Below are 21,832 nucleotides of genomic sequence, written 5' to 3' on the forward strand. Positions count from 1 at the left end.
CCTTTAAGCAAGCTATCTGTCCCCCTTGCATTTTCAAATTACCACTATATGTGTATGTATTCATACAAATTATACTGTGGACATGTTCAAGGTCTAATAGCATATTTTGACACAAAACAGGGGACATAACTCACCTTAATCAAACTACAAGGAATAATTGTATATTTTTATAGTCCATCTGTAGTATGAATAACATCTGCATGGCATTGTATGCAGTAGAAAACCTTTTATGAGAATAAATAATAAATAATTACTTCCTGCATCTATCTTTAATGGTAAACAACACAGTGATATACTAATTTACCACACCACCACCATGCAACTGTACATAGTAATGCCTTTAGTAAAATCATATCAGCACCACAGGAGAATTCACAGTGTTTTAAATGTGTCCTTTTGCATTTTAGCAATTAAAAGTAGCATCCATAAAATATGGGTGTCCCCACCAGTCAGCCACTCTGCAGGCACTTCAGAGCCGAAAATTACATTTTAAACAATCCAGACCAGTGTTTGGTGACCACGGTTAATCATCAAGAAACAAAGACATCAAACAATACTTGATAATGAGAAAAATGCCTCCAGGATATTAGGAATGGGAGAGAGAGAACACAGCATGAGCCTCGCTCAGCTGCAGAGGTAGAGAGGCACACCAGACACAAGCCGCATTCGCAAGCCCACCCCCCCCACCCCCCCACCCCCTCATCCCACACACACTTTCTCTAAGCGGGGGACAAAAAGCACACACTCATACACACACACCAACGATTCTCATGGAGTTAAAAAGCCATTAAAACATTGTCTCTTTTTTTTTAGTTCATGACGAGATAATTAGAATTCAGCGAATGGAGCCAGTGGTGAGATTAGAGCTTTGTGGAAATGTGCTTCATTTTGAACCTCACACTGCATCACAATTGAACCCAATTATCTGCAGTTAAAATGGCTTTGTGAGGGCCAGAACAGTAAAGCTCACACTGACAAAAATCCAAGGGAGATAAAATAATACGTTTTTATAGACAAAAGAGTAGAAAATAAGGTTGGATGGGATTTATTATCCCAGAGTTAAAAAGTTGGGTTCATATTTTACTGAGCTGACTATACATATGGTATTTATTGAACACAATATACCCACAAATCGCTGTAGATATTTGTACAAATAAACTCCCATTTCAATATACTTAAAATCTCACTGTGCTGTTAGTTGACATCTAGTACAGAGAGCATTATTCCTAATATAAAAAGACTCAGTAGGCATTATATATTTTGGTTTCTCAGTTGATAATAAATCCATACCTGCTTTCATTTCTAAACTTATCGGTGTCAGTTTAATTAGCTGAAATCAGTAGTTGAGGGGCCAGGGTGTGTTTGTTCGTGTGTTTGTGTGTTTGTGTGTGTTTGTCTCAGGGCCCACTCTCCCTTTCCTCAGACAGGGAATTACTGGGTTATCCATGATTGACGTGACTTTAACGGTTTGGCCAAATCGAGGCAGATCCAGCAACCGGGGCCCAACTGCAGCATGTGCTGCCACCTCCGTCATGCAAATTGAACCCGGGCAGCCCGTTGACTATGATTAATGAGCCTAGGCTACTAGAGCCTTTGTTTCCTTGTGCAGCCGTTTAGTGTGAAATACAATCCCCAAATATTATCTATCCCCTATTAATGCACTAAATGTGATCAAACCACACGTTGTTTAGAGCAATTTACAAGGAGACTGAGAGGGAGAGTGTTGTGAGCACAATTGCATTTAATTACTTGCCCCCTAATTAAATTCATTAAAGGATAATAAAATAAATGAAAGAAACAGCTTTGAAAGCACCAGCAAAACACATGTCTTGTCTTCCTTGATGTAAAATATGGATGTGGGATTTTCAGGGGCAGTCATGCTGTTAGGGGGGACGTTTTTTCCAAACGCACGAATATGATACCTTTCTAATACTACAGGCATTTCCTGGTTATGGCTTGCCTCACGTTTAAACTGTGATTTTTTAGAGCTAAGAAACCTAGACTCCCTGATGATTGGAGAGAAATTCTGTGGTGGAGAGAAGTGAAGTCACTGACTGTGCAAACAGTGGAAAAAAATGAAAGATTATAACAATATGGCTGCTAGTATTCTATTACAAAATTGTACCTCGTATGGCGAGTGATATGATATCATTGAAGATGGTAAGGTCCAATGTGTGAGGAGACAGGGGGAGAGTGCAATTTCCTTAAACAGAGCATGATGTGTAAGGGAAATTAAACAAGCTCACAAATCCTCCTCAGGATTAAACAGTTATGCATTGATAGAATCAATAAAGAAGCATGATTACTTTCTCTCTCTCTCTCTATCTCTCTCTGTCTTTCTCACGCACGCACGCACGCGCACACACACACACACACACACACACACACACACACACTGAGACAAGCTCTCTGTCCGCTACTAGCAGAATGTAAATGTTTCCCAGGCATTACGGTGTATAGCTAAGTGCCATTACTAGGACGGTGCTTAGCACTACAATGGTGTGCTGAGAGCAGTGGAGCAGAGATCAGTGCAGCGTCTCTTGAATATCAGAGGGAAACATCCTTTGTAAATTCATCTCCCACTGTGAGCAGGCTTCACAGCTGGTTAACGGCACTGTGTGTACCGCTGCCCTGTTTACACACTGCCTCCAAAGCCCTCCTCTCCTCTCTTCCCTGCATCCCCTCTCTCTTCTCTCTATCCCTCGCTCCTCTATCTCCCTCCCCTTCCAGCTCCCTTCGCAGGCTGCTGTGGCTCTCACTGTGTGAGACATACACACAAACATGAGCACACAGACTAACACACGCACACACACACTGTACATACATCCAAGCACACAGAACTGCTCTGTGCTCCCCCCTCCCCTTCCCCTGCCTCCCCTTCCCCTGCAACCTCTGATCCCAGCCTTTGGAGCCATTACAGTACACTGCCTTCCCAACCTCTTCCTGATTTTGATATTTTTATACCATCACATTACATTGATCCTTTATACTACCTATTACACATGCTGTTCCCCACCAAAAAACCCTGATCCTTTGATACCTAGATGGGTAAATTTCTCCAGCCGCCCCTGACCTCAGCCTTTTATGCCAATCAGACGAGACTGCCTCAGAGGCCCTGATTTTATCTCCTCATACTAATCCCAGTACACTGCTCCCTTTTGTAGCACATCACGGTGCACTGAGCCCTTTTAGTCTCCGAGACCAGGCTGGTGCACACATCCCCTGGACCGGGGCTCATCATAGCCATCATACTACACTGCCCCACAACAATGCAGCTTTATTTTTGATACACCGCAGGTCAGGTCACACCTTTGTGTTTGCCGTAAAGGGAAAATCATGTTCATTCATACAATGTGCTACTGCCATGTGCTGGAGGTGTAGTGATGTTATGATAAAATATGACACATTATGACAAAAGTATCGATATAATCATATGATTCTACAATACAATATGAAAGAAAAATAGGTGGATCAATTTGTTTTCTTTTATCATTTATTGTGATTTAGAGATTTAAATCAAGCTATTAAATGTTTTATTATCTTTTAAGCTCCAGACCATTCTAGGGTAACAAAAAATAAAACATTTGCCTATTGTACAAAAATTAATAAAAAGTCAAACTCACCATAGAAATGACTCGGTTATACTGCTGTAGCTGGCTTTCCTTCTACAAGGTACCTGTAAATGAAGGGTGTGTGTGTGTGAGAGAGATTATATTAGTCCAGACTGTGATTTAGCACCGCTCAGAGAGTAATTACACAATAAGACCATTGTAAAGAAAAAAAATATATATATATATATTGATCTGATAAAGTAGACCTTTATACAACATAGTCAAATACAATTAGGCCTAGCCACAACTTCACTAAAACCAGAGTACCGCTGGTTTTAAATACTTATATTATATTTTTGCCATAAATTATGTCTGTACTCATATGATATTACATTTTGAGAATGATGAGTATATTTGCAGTAAAATAATAGGCTGAATACTTTATTCTTTATGTAGGCTTGTGTCCCCAAATAAAGAGGGCAATTCACTTCAGGCACACACTTATGCACTAAGCTCAATACCCTGCTTTTACAAATCTAGTCTAGTATATCATTATTCACAATCCCAGCTAAGTGTTCCTGCCACGGACATTTGGAGTATAAACTATGAAGAGTTCAAATGAAAGGAGATATAACACATCAATAAATGATGCCTGCCTGCCCCACAGTACCTACTCTAACTTGTTACACTTTCCCTCCAGAATTCATGAGAGCCAAAGCGTGCCCCAACCAAAGACTACTTTTAAAGACTAAAGTTTTCTAAACTACTCCATATGGAACCTGATCTGGAGTCAGTGGGGAGGGACAGCTTGGGATGTCGCTGGGGTTTTGCAGTTAAAAGGAATCCACTTTGTATTAATGTCTAAAAATACATCCAGATCGTCTGTCTTTAATTCCAAATCCCTTTAAATCATCATTTGGCAGAAAAAATAGGATTACAGGTTTTTTTTTTTTGTCATTTAGCAGACGCTCTTATCCAGAGCGACTTACAGTTAGTGAGTGCATACATTTTTCATACTGGCCCCCCGTGGGAATCAAACCCACAACCCTGGCGTTGCAAGCACCATGCTCTACCAACTGAGCTACAGGAGGTTTTGGAAGGTGTTGATACCTGGCTATGCTTGGGGGGGTAACACAATGTGTACAACTCTACTACTTACAGACATCAGTTTATAATAGGCATAACAGTTGTAATCTATAGTTTAATTTCCAGGTAATCATAAAAATGATTCAGGTTGTCATTCTTGTGAAAAACATTCAAAGTGAATGTATTTTTCTATAGTTTAAAAAAAAGTATGCTCTCCCTTTCAATTCAGCTATTGTAGGCTATCAGGGAAAAAAAAGATACAAAATAGTTTTTTCTTTATCAGAAATTCATTTTTTATTTTGCTGTAGGGTTTCATTTATTTTTTAGGCTACTAGTCTATATAATGCATTATAATGAAAGAGTACCATGCACTGGTCTTGAATGCAGCATAATTTGTCCGACTGTATGCATTCCCTACCTATGATAATGTATTGCTATGATATTACAGGTGATCTTTTCCAAATGTGTCAAAGAAAGTTATCCAAATCTTTTAGGTTTGATTGTTGATATTGTAGCAAAGACTGTAGCGAGCCTATCCCTTGCCGATATACTCAGCTCCTGCGATATAGACCAATCGGAGTGCTTTTCATACTGACGTAGGTGTTTTAACTTTCTCGCGGTAAGAAACCAGGAAGTGTCTTGTGCTCCTTACGTTTATGGTAATTAACATTGTTTTTCTGTATTATTAACTTAGCATTGCATGCAGTAGCTATTATTAAACTAGCGGACTATTTACTATCGTTTATGTGACCGAATTGAAAGAGTTTGATACGCTGAACAACATGGGTAGCTAAACAGCTAACACTAACGTTAGTTAGCAATTTCACATCTGACTTAGCCATTGCTAGCTGATATCACAACGTGCATGTTTTTGATTGTTGTCTTGTCTTCTATTTGTTTAGCCACGCAGATGATAAAAAATGAGGCTGTCTCGAGCTGAGTACAAGGAGATAGTGAAATGCACCGAACATTTGAGACCCACGCGTCAGTGTATGAAGATACTGAGGGAAAGATTTCCAAAGTAAGTGATGCTAAATAATGCATGTTTCAATGTTCGAATAGTTTACCCTGTTTATATTGTCATCAACTTTTGCTATGTCCTTGATGCTAGTTGTCCTACTGTATGAGGCTATCCCTGCATAATTTTGTAGCTCGAAGCTGTTACGAGCTTTTGGGCACATTCCACAGCTAACGGGATTTCCACGTGACACGATCATTCGGATAGCCACGCAAGCTTCGCCCTCATGTAAGTACTAGCAAACAGGCTAGGTAGTGCTACAAACTGGTCTCATAGACTACATTTACGTCATTTAGCAGACGCTCTTATCCAGAGCGACTTAGAGATTGGTGCATTCACCTTATAGCCAGTGGGATAACCACTTTACAATGTTTTTTTTTGTGGGGGGGTAGAAGGATTACTTTATCCTATCCCAGGTATTTCTTAAAGAGGTGGGGTTTCAAATGTCTCCGGAAGGTGGTGAGTGACTCTGCTGTCCTGGCGTCGTGAGGGAGTTTGTTCTAGACTAGATGTAACATAGTAAACGAAAATCCGGGACCTCAAATTAATGATACGTTACCTTTGGTATGGTTACATAAGATTAGTTACTTAAGACAAAAGCGAAAGGAGGGTGGTTTGGTGGGCGTATAACGCGAACGTCTAGCAACTCCAAAGGTTGTGTGTTCAAGTCCCATCATGGATAACTTTACCATTTTAGCTAATTAGCAACCACTTATACTTTTTAGCTACTTTGCAACTACTTACTGTAACATGTTAACTAACCCTTCCCATAACCTTAACCTTTTTAGCAAACCCTTCCCCAAACCCTTTTAGCTAACCCTTCCCCTAACCCTAACCTTAACCCTAACCCCTAGTGGTAGCTAACGTTAGCCACCTAGCTAACATTAGCACAATAAAATGTGAATACGTTTTGGAAATTCGTAACATATTGTACGAATTGCAATCCATAACATATCAAACGAATTGTAATATTTTACATATCATATGAAATGGATGCTGGACATCCATAAATGAATACATACCATACCAAAACTAATATCTCATACTACACTGAACAAAAATATAAATGCAACAATTTCAAATATTTTACTGAGTGACAGTTAATATAAGGAAATAAATTCATTAGGCCCTAATCTATGGATTTCACAGGACTGGAAATACAGATATGCATCTGTTGGTCACAGATACCTTAAAAAAAAGGTAGGGGTGTGAATCAGAAACAAGTCAGTATCTGGTGTGACCACCATTTTCCTCATGTAGCGTCACACATCTCCTTCGCGTAGAATTGATCAGGTTGTTGATTGTGGCATTTGGAATGTTGTCCCACTCCTCTTCAATGGCTGTGCGAAGTTGCTGGATATTGGCGGGAACAGGAACACGCTGTCGTACACGTTTATCCAGAGCATCCCAAACATGCTCATTGGGTGACATGTCTGGTGAGTATGCAGGCCATGGAAGAACTGGGACATTTTCAGCTTCCAGGAATTGTGTACAGATCCTTGTGACATGGGGCCGTGCATTATCGTGCTGAAACATGAGGTGATGGCGGTGGATGAATGACACGACAATGGGCCTCAGGATCTCGTCACGGTATCTCTGTGCATCCAAATTGCCATCGATAAAATGCAATTCTGTTCGTAGCTTATGCCTGCCCATACCATAACCCCACCACGACGGGGCACTCTGTTAACAATGTTGACATCAGCAAACCGCTCACCCACACGACGCCATACATTTTTTACATTTACATTTTTGTCATTTAGCAGACGCTCTTATCCAGAGCGACTTACAGTTAGTGAGTGCATACATTTTTATTTTTCATACTGGCCCCCCGTGGGAATCGAACCCACAACCCTGGCGTTGCAAACGCCATGCTCTACCAACTGAGCTACATCCCATTCCCTCCCCTTGAGACATCTGTGGCATTGTGTTGTGAAAAAACTGCACATTTTAGAGTGGCCTTTTAATGTCCCCAGCACAAGGTGCACCTGTGTAATGATCATGCTGTTGAATTAGCTTCTTGTTATAACACACCTGTCAGGTGGATGGATTATCTTGGCAAAGGAGAAATGCTCAGTAACAGGGATGTAAACAAATTTGTGCACCACATTTTTGAGAAATAAGCTTTTTCTGGGTATGGAAAATTTCTGTGATCTTTTATTTCAGCTCAAGAAACATGGGACCAACACTTTACATGTTGCGTTTTATATTTTTGTTCAGTGTAGTAATATATTTATCGTTTTAGAAACATTTGAAAGCATGCTCATCCGGGTTTTGTTGTAATTATGGTGCAAAAATATTTTCTGGTAAAAAAATCAGAGTAGCTGGTTGAATATCTATCTATATATATATATATATATATCAGTGCATTCAAAAAGTATTCAGACCATTGACTTTTTCCACATTTTGTTACGTTACAGCGGTATTCTAAAATGGATGAAATATTTTTTTTTACCCTCATCAATCTACACGCAAAACCCATAATGACAAAGCGAAAACAGATTTTTTGACATTTTAGCAAATGTATAAAAAAATAAAAAACAGAAATACCTTATTTACATAAGTATTCAGACCCTATGCTATGAGACTCAAAATTGAGCTCAGGTGCATCCTGTTTCCATTGATCATCCTTGAGATGTTTCTACAACTTGATTGGAGTCTACCTGTGGTAAATTCAATTGATTGGACATGATTTGGAAAGGCACACACCTGTCTATATAAGGTCCCACAGTTGACATTGCATGTCAGAGCAAAAACCAAGCCGTGAGGTCGAAGGAATTGTCCGTAGAGCTCTGAGACAGGATTGTGTCGAGGCACAGATCTTGGGAAGGGTACCAAAACAATTCTGCAGCATTGACAGTCCCCAAGAACACAGTGGCCTCCATCATTCTTAAATGGAATACGTTTGGAACCACCAAGACTCATCCTAGCAATTGGGGGAGAAGTGCCTTGGTCAGGGAGGTGACGAAGAACCCGATGGTCACTCTGACAGAGCTCCTCTGTGGAGATGGGAGAACCTTCCAGAAGGACAACCATCTCTGCAGCACTCCACCAATCAGGCCTTTATGGTAGAGTGGCCAGACCTCCGTTAAAGGCACATAGCAGCCCGCTTGGAGTTTGCCAAAAGGCACCTAAAGGACTCTCAGACCATGAGAAACAAGATTCTCTGGTCTGATGAAACCAAGATTTAACTCTTTGGCCTGAATGCCAAGCGTCACGTCTGGATTAAACCTGGCACCATCCCTATGGTAAAGCATGGTGGTGGCAGCATCATGCTGTGAGGATGTTTTTCAGCGGCAGGGTCTGGGAGACTAGTCAGGATCGAGGCAAAGATGAACGGAGCAAAGTACAGAGAGATTCTTGATGAAAACCTGCTCCAGAGTGCTCAGGACCTCAGACTGGGGCAAAGGTTCACCTTTCAAGAGGACAACGACCCTAAGCACACAGCCAAGACAACACAGGAGTGGCTTCGGGACAAGTCTCTGAATGTCCTTGAGTGGCCCAGCCAGAGCCCGGACTTGAACCCGATCGAACATCTCTGGAGAGACCTGAAAATAGCAGTGCAGCAACGCTCCCCATCCAACCTGACAGAGCTTGAGAGGATCTGCAGAGAAGAATGGGAGAAACTCCCCAAATACAGGTGTGCCAAGCTTGTAGCATCATACCCAAGAAGATTCGATGCTGTAATCGCTGCCAAAGGTGCTTCAACAAAGTACTGAGTAAAGGGTCTGAATACTTATGTAAATGTGATATTTCAGTGTGTTTTTTATCATTTTTCCCCCCACAAATTTCTACAAACCAGTTTTTTGTTGTGTATAGATTGATGAGGTGAAAAAAACAATTGAATCAATTTTAGAATAAGGCTGTAATGTAACAAAATGTGGAAAAAGTTAAGGGGTCTGAATTCTTTCCAAAGGCACTGTATATAGTAGGCTGTTATATTAAGGGCAAAAATGTGTGCATTTATTTCAATATACTTTGTCCATAATGTCCTATTAAATTCACCCTCATTAAGAAAGAGACAGTACTTGTCAATGTTTCTGCATTGAATTTCATTACATCAGCCAGCCAGCCAGCCTCTCCTCTGGTCCACTATGTAGCTGGCTGCATGTTCAGGAATAGAAGCAGGGGTTAATGGTTGTGTTGCGTTTCTCCTTGACACTGAGGGGCCGCTCTTTATTGAATGTAACACATGTAATCCCCCAAGGCCACCAGGACACCGCTAGATCCTGCCGAGGTCACTTACAAAGTCGCATGGATTTGGAGCTTCCTACTAGCATTGTGCCCTAATCACCGCTAGAAGAAGGCACCGGGGTCCCCAAGGGGGACACAGCCTACTTTGAGCGTTCCTTTGTTCTCAGTGTCAGCATTTTAGAGAATATGTTATGTGCAAAGTGCGTTTCGGCTACATACAGTGCCTTCGGAAAGTATTCAGACCCCTTGACTTTATCCACATTTAGTTACGTTACAGCCTTATTCTAAAATAGATTAAATAAATAATCAGCAATCTACACACAATACACCATAATGACTAAGCGAAAACAGTATTTTTTTGTGTGTGCAAATTTATATAAAAAAAAAAAAACATACCTTATTTACATATGTATTCAGACCCTTTGCTATGAGACTCGAAATTGAGCTCAGGTGCATCCTGTTTCCATTGATCATCCTTGAGATGTTTCTACAACTTGTCAGTCCACATGTGGTAAATTCAATTGATTGGACATGATTTGGAAAGGCACACACCTGTCAATATAAGTTCCCACAGTTGACAGCGCATGTCAGAGTAAAAACCAAGCCATGAAGTCGAAATAATTGTCAGTGGAGCTCCGAGACAGTATTGTGTTGAGGCACAGATCTGGGGAGGGGTACCAAAATATTTCTGCTGCATTGAAGGTCCCCAAGAACTCAGTGGCCTCCATCAGCCCACTTGGAGTTTGCCGAAAGTGACCTAAATGACTCTCAGACCATGAGAAACAAACAAGATTCTCTGGTCTGATGAAACCAAAATTGAACTTTTTGGCCTGAATGCCAAGCGTCACGTCTGGAGGAAACTTGGCACCATCCCTACGGTGAAGCATGGTGGTGGCAGCATCGTGCTGTGGGGATGTTTTTCAGCGGCAGGGAATGGGAGACTAGTCAGTATCGAGGCAAAGATGAACGGAGCAAAGAACAGAGAGATCCTTGATGAGAACCTGCTCCAGAGCGCTCAGGACCTCAGACTGGGGCGAAGGTTCACCTTTCAACAGGACACCGACCCTAAGCACACAGCCAAGACAACACAGGAGTGGCTTCGGGACAAGTCTCTGAATGTTTTTGAGTGGCCCAGCTAGAGCCCGGACTTGAATCCGATCGAACATCTCTGTAGAGACCTGAAAATAGCAGTGCAGCAACGTTCCCCATCCAACCTGACAGAGCTAGAGAGGATCTGCAGAGGAGAATGGGAGAAACTCCCCAAATACAGGTGTGTGAAGTTTGTAGCGTCATACCCAATAAGATTTGAGGCTGTAATCGTTTCCAAAGGTGCTTCAACAAAGTACTGAGTAAAGGGTCTGAATACTTATGTACATTTGATATTTCAGTTTTTTATTTTAATAAATTAGCAAACATTTCTAAAAACCTGTTTTTGCTTTGTCATTATGGGGTATTGTGTGTAGATGAAGGACAATAACAATTTAATCAATTTTAGAATAAGGCTGTAACGTAACAAAATGTGGAAAAAGTCAAGGGGTCTGAATACTTTCCAAATGCACTGTATATACTAACTTTTTGTCCATATTAGTATACATCATTGTACTGTTTATTTGGGTTCTGAATGTGATCTTTTACCCCACAGTGTTTCTTTTTCTCAACCAAACCTCTAACTACCAGTATTCTTCCAGAACTATTTTTCGGGGGTGATATTTAAAAGAAAATAGAAAAGTTTTCATTCCAATAACTGTGTATAGCGGTCCTCCCAGCAGTGCTGGTTCTTTTGTTTAGTCTTAGCCGTTATTGTTATTATTTCCTTCTGCGTAACCGATCTCGGGGAGGCCCCTGCTCTTTAAAAACCCTGAGTCTTGTCACCGGGCCTGACAGACGGGCACGGCAGCAGTGTTTTCACAGCCTGCAAAATTATTCTGCTTGTCCAATCAGCTGAGCTGGGCTCTGGAGGGTTAGTGATTGGACTGGCAGGAAATCAGGCTCTTAAGACATAACATATCGACTAGGCCATCCATCATCTCTTAGCATGCGCTCAGGCACGGCAGGCAGGCAATCCCCTCCCCTCTGACTGTGTGGGAGCCCTGCCACTGTGTAAATACTGGCCAGCCTGGCTGTGGGCAGGGGGGTAAAGGGGGAGTGGACTGACCCACACCGGGGTGTGGGGGGGTGCCAGGGAGAGGGGGCAGGCAGGGAGAGGTATCACTGTCAAACCCGTATCACAATACTGCACAGTTCTGGTCACTATGGAGATAGAAGTAGTATAATGACCAGGCTACTTTCTAATCAGTGGGTTCATGACTGTCATGTTAATAACAGAACTGTCTCACTGCAGATGGATTGACTGAATTCTTATAGGCCTATTCTTAATACTCTTAATATGGAACTGGTGATGTAGGCCTATGTCACAAAAATAAATGCAGAAAATGCACATTGTTTAACCTGAATTTGAGTTGTGATAAATCACAACTAATTGGAAATTATATTTCACGGTTCTAAAGTGTTTGAGCACAATAGCATTTAGCATTCATTGCTTTTGAGACTCAATGGGAAGAGGATCAAAATCCCAAACGATAATGATTGTGATAGGCCATTTCAAGGTAATTTCCACGGGGCGTCTGTCAGTCTTTCTGCTGGGATATGAGTAGGGATAGAGGGAGAAAAGAGGGAGGGAGTGAAAAAATGGAGAAAGGGAGGGATGCGCCGGCCGTGGTCCCTCGGCTGTGTCGCCTGCATAACACAGATGTTGGGATTCATCTGTCAGCCTGGCCTCTCCTACCGAGCCCGGGCTGTTCTGAGGGGAAAAGAATTGGACACGGTGCTGTCACTTCTTACCCCCACTCACAATGGAGGGACATGCAAATGGATCTCCCCCGTCCTCCAGCCCGGCTGGGGCTGTCCTGTCCCTGTTCCTGGCTAGTGTCTGGCTGACTGGGCCCCAGCTACAATGAGAACCAGGGAGGCAGTGTAGCAGCAGCGTGGGGGCGGGAGAGTGCTCAACACAGCCAATGTGACAACGGTCCCATCAGGCCTTTCTTTCGACCACGTATTAGAATTGGAAATGATGGGCTGCTGCTCTGAGGCCTCGCCTGGCTTCCCCCGGTCCAGAGGGGACCACAGTCCCTCCGCTCTCTTTGTCGAGAGAGAGAGCAAGAGAGAGACTTCTCTGGCCCTTTGCGCTACTTTATGAATGAATTTGGATTTAATGATTACTCCCCTCTTTAAAACGCCTTTCAGCTCATTCTGCATATGGCTCTTCTGATTTAGAGAGAAGGGTGTGGAAGTGGGGGAAAAGAATGGGGCAGATGTTTTTGTTATGTTTAAAATGAAGAAGTGTGAAGTCCCCACACACACACACACACACACACACACACAGCAGTTCCCTAGTGTGGAGTCCCTGAACGTTTTGGAATCGGGCCCTAATGTGCCGTTTTCATCAGCAGTGAGGCGGGCTGCAATATGGTGCCGGTGGCTCGCTGGGGGAATATGAATGTTGATTAAGCATGCGTTCAGCCTTTTCAAATTCTGAAGACGTGTCAGAATAATGGATGTTAAGCAAATGTCAAGCATTTGTTAATTTCTCTGTTATTTGGGGTTTATCTAGTGTGATCTGGGGAGGAATCAGAGGCCAGTGCTGTTGTGGCATGTGTCATTGATATGGTGATTTCTTGGCTAGAGACACTTTGTTTTTGATGGTAATATTCAGGCTGGGGAGGACTTTGCTCATTGATTATTTATTGGGTCTATGGTTTATCACTCTATTACATGCCAGTTAATCCCAAGGATGTGGTATTGTTGTTAACTAACTTCTGCACTAGCACTGATTTAACATGTTCAGCTTTGTACAAAGAGGATAGAAATCATGTTGTTTTTGGTCAAATTGTTGACAAATGTTGTCCTCTTTATTAAAATTGTCCTTATTTTGCCCTATTTTCAGTTGGCACATCTTTTGCAAAATAAATACTCTGTCTTTATTCTGTTTATTGAAGACATTGTTGAGAGCTCTGTGGGAGATTTTGACTTCAAACTTTGAAACTCTTGAGACTAGGCTAGCTAATTAAACTACTGCATATCTTGGAAGAGGATTGTTCACACATGGCAACACAAAATGAAAACATTCCTTGCTAAATAGCTCTGAAAACTCAAACACTTGGGTGAACTTATACTGAACAAAAATATAAATGCAACATGCAACGATTTTACTGAGTTACAGTTCATATAAGGAAATCAGTCAATTGAAATAAATAAATTAGGCCCTGATCTATGGATTTCACATGACTGAGCAGGGGCGCAGCTATGGGTGGCCCTGGGAGGGCATAGGCCCACCCACTGGGGAGCCAGGCCCAGCCAATCAGAATTAGTTTTTCCCCAGAAAAGGGCTTTATTACAGACAGAAATACTCCTCATTTTCATCAGTTGTCCGGGAGGCTGGTCTCCGACGATCCCGCAGCTGAAGATGCCGGATGTGGAGGTCCTGGGCTGGCGTGGTTACATGTGGTTTGTGGTTGTGAGGCCGGTTGGACGTACTGCCAAATTCTAAAAAACGACGTTGGAGGCGGCTTAAATGGTAGAGAAATTAACGTAAAATTATCTGGCAACAGCTCTGGTAGAGATTCCAGCAGTCAGCATGCCAATTGCACACTTCCTGAAAACTTGAGACATCTGTGGTATTGTGTTGTGTGACAAAACTTGTATTGTCCCCAGCACAAGGTGCACCTGTGTAATGATCATGCCATTTAATCAGCTTGTTGATATGCCACACCTGTCAGGTGGATGGATTATCTTGGCAAAGGAGAAATGCTCACTAACAGGGAGGTAAACAAATTTGTGCACAACATTTGAGAGCTTTTTGTGTGTAAGGAACATTTCTGGGATCTTTTATTTCAGCTCATGAAACATGGGACCAACACTTTGTTGCGTTTATGTTTTTGTTCAGTATAGAATCACATATTTCCTTCCATTTTTTTACTGTAAAATATAGTATATTTAGGCTAGATTTCATTGTACTATTATTTGGTTTCCCCTTAGTCTTTTCATTCTACCCCAATAATGTCATTTTAACTGGGAGTGTCTCAGCCTGGATGTGGTGATGACATTAGCCAGGGCTTGGTCTCGGTCTGTCTCTGAGGCTGCCAGACAGGCCAGTAGTGAGGTGTAGCCTAGCAGCCCACCTAGCGCTTGGTCTGGATGACCACACCACATGCCTCTGGCTCTCGGCTCAGACCAAAACACAAGCTGGCAGCTGGGGCTTGTGGGTGAACCCCCCCAGCCAATAGGAGTGCTGTCTGGAGCAGGCTGGGATGCGGCCGCAGGCCGGGAAGACTAATCACAAAACTGTGTGTGTGTGTGTGTGAGAGAGAGAGAGACTTGCTGAGTTTACAGTTTGATGTCAGGTTGAGGAACTCATGAATAATGGATATGATCAATTAGTTGATTAGGAAGTGGAGGAATAATATGCTTCCTCACAGGGATGTCTTGCTCTGGCCTCAGGAAGCTCCCCAAATTGTAAAACATTGGCTCATTGGGCTACAAAGTACTCCAATAAGCTGCTGCCAATCGTCAGACAGTGTTGTCAATGATTGCAGGAGGCTACTTAATTTTCAGTAATTTAGTGCATGTGGAAGTTAACATCAGAAGAGGGAAACTAAATGAAAGTGGACAACATTCACAGTTTTCCATAGCAAACTGACAAACTTCTCCAATAAAAATGTGCCTTTCAAAAATGATAAACAACGCACACACACACACACGCAGCTATACTGGAGACTGTAGCCCCAGGATCTGTTTGCATACTGGGATCAATTGCAAAAAGAAGAATGGAACAAATTGCCCAGAATGGTACAAGTGGTGTAGTTGTGCTTGAGGGAGTAGGCAGGCAGTTGGTCAGCGTAATGTGTTTTCTTGCCAGACCAGAGGACCCTCGCTGCATGATGGATAACCAAGGCCTCATTTTCTATTTTCCACGAGAGTTTGCAGAGACAGCCATGTTGATAATAATTGCACTATAACAATAGTAACATGCCTTAATAGCTAGAACTTAGTTTGTCACGAATCGCATATGGAGAGGCCGCTACTTTTCATGATTAATCATAATTAGGACGGCGCACAATTGGCCCAGAGTCGTCAGGGTTTGGCCCGGGGTAGGCCGTCATTGTAAATAAGAATTAATAAAATAAATAAATGGTGTTATGGGCCACACTATTTTAACCACACTTACATGAAAGCCCTGAGATCTTGGACACCCCTGAAGACACTTGATTTAAAATATAATAATAATAAAGTGAGGGGTTAATATGTTCCTCTTTCAGGACAGCTCTAGCGAGATACCATGTTGTCTGCTTCTGTTAAAGCAGTCTCTGGCTCTGTCCACACAGTAACACTCCCCCACAGGGAGCTACAGTGGGCTATGGCTTCCTCTGAGTGAGAAAGAGAGTTCCCATCCTGTCTGTAGTTTGATGCTCCCTGGTGCTGATGGGAGTTGTGGTTCATTCCTGGGGGTTCCAATCACTCTGAAGCCAGAGTAGAATTGGACTGTTCTCCTGTCAATGAAATATTCGACATGTCTCTAGGTTGGTTTTCAATATGGATTTGGTCGGTGTTCATCATTGCTCTTCATTTCTTTTAAGGAGCATTTGTCATACTGTAACCACGATGGTGATTTATGTTTGTATGTGGTAACCTTGAAGATATCTTCACAAGAAAATGAAAACATTTCTGTTAACATCAAGATTACATTTTGGTCAATTTGGTGTCATGATTTTTTACATTCACATTTCCATTCTAGATAGGCAATTTGTAATGAAGAAAAACAACTTTAATGGTAAACATTTTTGTTCATGAACAAGTATTTGTTTGGAACGCCATGACTCTGAGACGCCTGTTTGTTTATGTGGTTTGTGGAAATGTATCACAGTTGTACATTAGGGATTTTTCCTCTTGATTCCGTCTTGCTGATGATGGTAGACTTTGGTGAGAAACAGATGTTGGCCCCCTCTTATCAGCATGTGCAATTAGAGGGATTTGCATATGCAGAGTATTTAACAAAAAGCACATCCAGCTATCTTTCTTTCAGTACACAATCTATCATTTAAGCGAAAGAATATGTGTTTGAAATATGTGATATCTTTTCACAGAGATCATAACTAAATATTTATAATATCCATATATCAGATAATGCATCTTTAATTGTTTCTAGCCATTCTGCTGTCGGCCATGTCACTGAGAAAAGGTCATCATATCAAGACCTAGGCCAACTACTGCAGATGAAGGTACAGAAGCTTAATCGGACCTGGATAAACTGTCAACCATTGAAACGCTGACAGCAACACTCATACTGACTTTCCTTTTCGTTATCACCCCCCAACATCCTCGGAGTCATTAGTAAAAAATGTGCTCTGCCTCGGTGAGCTTCATGCCCTGAAGAGTCACGACATGCACCGCTCTCTACATATAGGCTAGATGCTCCAAATGCTAAGTACTGTCACAGCATATGATACCCACGCCATTAGCCAGGTGGCTTTCATTAGGGAAATGACTGCTATCGTTTATAATTAATTATTTGTAAATAGGAAGATTCTGAAAATAATTGAGAGCTTGTAGTATATTCCCTCAATTAATTAGCTAGTGAGGCAATCTGGTGGTAATCTCATCACCGTTGGTCTTTTGTTAAACGTTTTTGATTGTTTTTGATTAAAAAGCAGTTTGCCTCTTCAATGGTAACATTATGATTGTGCATTTTTTGAAAACTATATGTGATGTCATACTAGAGAGATAATGGAGTAGAAAAGGAATCCCACTAAAATAATTTCATAACAGAAAAACAGAGCTAGACTAGTTTCATCCAGGGGGTTGGGGGACCCTGAAGCATTGACAACATATGCCAACCAGAATACACAGACCCAATTTGTTATTTACAATCCAATATACTCTACAATGTCTTACAACGTATAGGTCTTAAGTGTTCAACACATGGCGATGAGTAACATATCCCATGGTGAATTATAGAAGTGAACAGACAGTCCTAGCAGCGTAGTAACAAAGTGAACGTCCTAATTGTTTTAATCAAATCTGGAGCCCTACTATTTTGGGCTCTGTGCATATTAATGTGGCTGTCTAGGGTTGTGGGGTGGGGAAGGGTAATTACACAGAGCAACAATGATTCCCTAACCACTCTTCTGTTTCCTAACCTTCTGTCTTTCTATGTTCACAATTCAAGGCCGCTGGGATGGATTCTGTTTTCCTATTTTTCCAGAGGTCATTGTGTCAGTGTCAATTATGTTTTTTGACCCTTGCAACTTCTTAATTAAATGTTTTTTTTCTTAGACACTCAAGTTGCTGATGATGATTTAAGATGGTTATGAATAGGCCAACAATACCATATAAATCATGCAATTACAGCCATGCCTTAATAGATACACTATGCATCTATTTAATTAGTGTTATCATATTGGCTAAACAACACTATAGTCATAATATAGCTGCAGCTAGTCTGACCAAATGTTGACTTCCAGTAGGTCAGTGTCTGGGTCACTGCCTCCCTCACCTCACACGATGCAAGGGTTAACACTTCAGATTGACATATCATCAGCATCAGGGTGATATCCCAGTCCATAGTATCTGTTAGTCAGACTGTGTATTGGTGATGTAAAAACTGTCGCTGTATTCACTCCAGAGGTTCATCATGACATGATCAACTGAGAAGAGGCAATGGCGAGTCCGGTTGAATCTCTATTTACTTTGCAAGGGAAGAAACATGGCTTTATCAGCCTGAGTATGTACAGATGTAATCAGGGGTCAGGTGGCTAGGTCATCCTAGGCACTGGACATTGTTATTGACCCCACCTTTCCATGGGAAAGAAACTCCAAAAGAAAGATTGTGACATAATGAAGCTGCTCGCCCTCTCCTCATCTTATTTACCTTATCCTGTTTGTTTGCTTTTGTTGATTTGTTTACTAGATGCTCACTGATGCATGAAATGAGGTAATAATAAACAAATGTGCCTTGTTACTGTTATCTCCATACACCCCTTATCTCTACTATAGGATTCTTCATGTTAGCCTACATTAGGATACATTGAATGGGTGCACACACATTTTGGAGGCATAATAGCTAACAACAAGGTAATTGAATCTGGTTGAGTTGGGCTCCTCCTTTGTTGTGAAATGACTCTGTTTTTACATCAATGTGTGTGTTATCGCTGCCACCGAAGAGTCACAAATCCTCTTATGAAACAGAGAGAGCGGTGAGTGAATATGTGGGTATGGGAATGTAATGCTACTATTGAGCAGGCTGGAGATCAGACCACTCTTGTAAGGCTCTGCGCGTGGCTTCATTTCTTTAACATGAATTGAGCGTAGTGCACCAGGAGAGCACAGGTTGAATAGGCCTATACATGAATGTAAAGCCTGCGATTAACTTATTATTAATGTCTATTCAATGGAAAGGCGACATAAAATATTGCCTCAGTGTAAAACCTTGACAGACTCTATAAACCCAGGACAAGCCTTGGTTTGTGTCCAGTTATCGAGCGCCCTGCCCTTCCACCTCCCTTGTCTCGTAATTTGGCTCTCCATGTCTATCTTTTGTAAACTTGGAAGTTGGAACAAGATGTTTTCATTCTTTCGATTCAGTGTTTTCACTGGATTCCCAGGTGGGAGAAAAGCATCGCAGACAGAAGCGAAAAAGAAAAACAAAACCATGTTTCCAAAAAAATCGTAACCGTGCTGTTTGAAACCGATATGTTTTCACAGATATTAAAAGCAGTTTGTGTCCCTTTATACTTAACAGGGTAAAGATTTAGCAATTAGGGAGTAATCACGCTCATTATAGAGAGTAATCCATTTAAAACCTAACAGATGTCTGTTTCAGCAGAGAGAAGGTGGTGGTCCCACTCAGAGAATAGTGCTGTAATGTTGTTGAAATGCTCAGGTGCAAGGTTGAAGTGGGGAAGATTATTATTTATTTTTTCTCTCTCCCCTAAGTGTCCACATGTTGACCGTTTTAATGGCTCACTTAATTGCAGTGGTCCCTACGTATCATTGTAAATTAAGGCTGGGGCAGCCGCCATGTTTTCGCTCTCTGAGACCCTTTTTAAAATGTTTTATATGTAACTTTTTTTCTTGTCTTAACTTTTTGAAAAGTAGTAGTTGGTGGTTTTGATGGTTGTCCACATGACAGGGACAAGCACTAGAGACTTGCATTGTTAAGCATTACTCCTAGCCCTTCCACAGTCACAGTAGTAAAAATGTTTACAACTGACATCTGGAGAAGTTAACGTTGAGGCTTTTGCAGGGTTTAGGCCTATAGTCGTTGTAAACTACTAAACTATTCCAGTGCTGTAGTCCTTTTTATTAAGATAAAGACAGAAATCAATGCGTCAGATTCCTCAGGCTTTGTTTACATGTCACACGGTCATTTCATGGTTTGCAGGGATGGATGGCAGAGGCCTGTATGGACTCAATATGTCAATGCAGATAGGAAGCTAGTGCTTCTAGTCAGTATTTACATAACATTCTCAGGTGACTTGTAAAGAAAAGTGTATTAAATTTAACAATCAAATGTACTGAGAGTAGTATATGGAGACACAAAACCACAGGAGACCATCGTTCTCTGTAGTTGCTGAATGTGTGGTGTGTGTGTGTGTGTTTGTTTGTACTATACGTGCATGATGTGTTGATGTGTGGGGGAATGTTTGTACCATCCAATTAGAGAAAAGAAATCTGTCACTGCTTTAAATATTTTGGATTGAAAGGGTGGCGGTTTAGGTGGGCAGGGGGGAGAAGAGGGGTATCGGAGGGGCTGTGAATCCCCGTTGGAGCCGCCTGTTTTCCAGGTTTCCCTCCACTGCCAGGTGTTTGACATTGACTAGAGCTGGAGATGAATGTAGCTTATGGCAACCTATGGAATTGACCGACTCCTGGGAGTCCCAGCTTCCTGCAGTGAAAGTTTATATTTCCAAAGCCCATCAGTTGCACTGGGAATGTTCTAGAACGTCCCATAGGCCAGCACTGATAGTGAGGCAAACCCCCCCCACACACTCCCTTTCACACACACACACACACACACTCCTAGAAAGAAGGCTCACTCATCGCTAACAAAATGTGTTTCAATATGTTGCCACTGAGCACTGTGTTCCCTGTACTGCTAATGGAAATGAACCCCATCAATTATTTACATGGATTTGCTTTGTTTCTCCCTCATGTTTGTGCCTTTTTAGCCCGGTTACAAGGTAACGATACCATCTCTGTGGTTCTCTACACCAGGATGCACTCAAAATAACAACGACGAGTCGCCGATGTACTGCTCTACTGTGTTTGTGGGGGGGGCTATTTGTGGGAAGATGGTGTGAGCAAGAGAAGAAAGAAATCCTGAGCTAGACTATATTTTCTCTCATCTCATACCACACACACCAACCTCCCCCCTCCTCCCCTCCCTCCCTGCTGCCGGACCATCGCGGCAGGATTCCTTTGTCCGAGGTGTTCATCTGGAACAACTTTGCCACACTTGTTTTCATGTTCTTTTAGATTACAGGGCAGCCGAGCCGGCCCTGGCTTTGAAGCGGTTCTCTCTCTCCCTTTGTCTCTGTGCAATGCACTCTGGTAATTAACTTTGTCCTTCTTTTATTTGTTCCAGTCACTCGCAGTCCACTCTTCTGAGCATCTTCTCCCTGGAGTACCAGGTTAGAATTTTTCTTCCTTTGTGATCCCTGACAGGTGCCTAATTGAATGATGAATGTCCTTTTATTTCTTTGTAATTGAACTGCCAGCTCTCTGATTGGTTTGGAGGATGCCCACTCCCTCCCTCTCCTCTCTTTCACGTGGAGGGCCCTGCTTGCCTGAGTCTCGGTGGATGTCTGCCAAGCCTTCCCATCCATCTGTCTAATAACATCTAGCTGCTGCTTATTTGGTGGACCTGTAATAAATTATGCTAAACCATTATTATTCTGACAATAATCATTTCCCCGTGTAGTGCGGCTGC

General features: G+C 41.9%; 1 protein-coding gene across 2 annotated transcripts in view; it reads left to right on the forward strand.

The window, feature by feature from the left end:
• Positions 1–21,832, forward strand: part of cdin1 (CDAN1 interacting nuclease 1) — a 105,319-nt gene that overhangs the window by 14,035 nt on the left and 69,452 nt on the right. Inside the window, exons 1-3 of one of the 2 annotated variants that reach the window (XM_041847963.2) lie at positions 5,266–5,296; positions 5,540–5,658; positions 21,488–21,533. In XM_041847963.2, coding sequence (XP_041703897.1) covers positions 5,558–5,658; positions 21,488–21,533 — 147 coding nt within the window. In that variant the 5' untranslated portion in view covers positions 5,266–5,296; positions 5,540–5,557. Of the gene's footprint in view, positions 1–5,265; positions 5,297–5,539; positions 5,659–21,487; positions 21,534–21,832 lie in introns of those variants that run through there. The other variant, XM_041847964.2, reaches the window with a different exon arrangement.

The sequence above is a fragment of the Coregonus clupeaformis genome, chromosome 25, assembly GCF_020615455.1.
Source record: "Coregonus clupeaformis isolate EN_2021a chromosome 25, ASM2061545v1, whole genome shotgun sequence".
Lineage (NCBI taxonomy): Eukaryota > Metazoa > Chordata > Actinopteri > Salmoniformes > Salmonidae > Coregonus > Coregonus clupeaformis.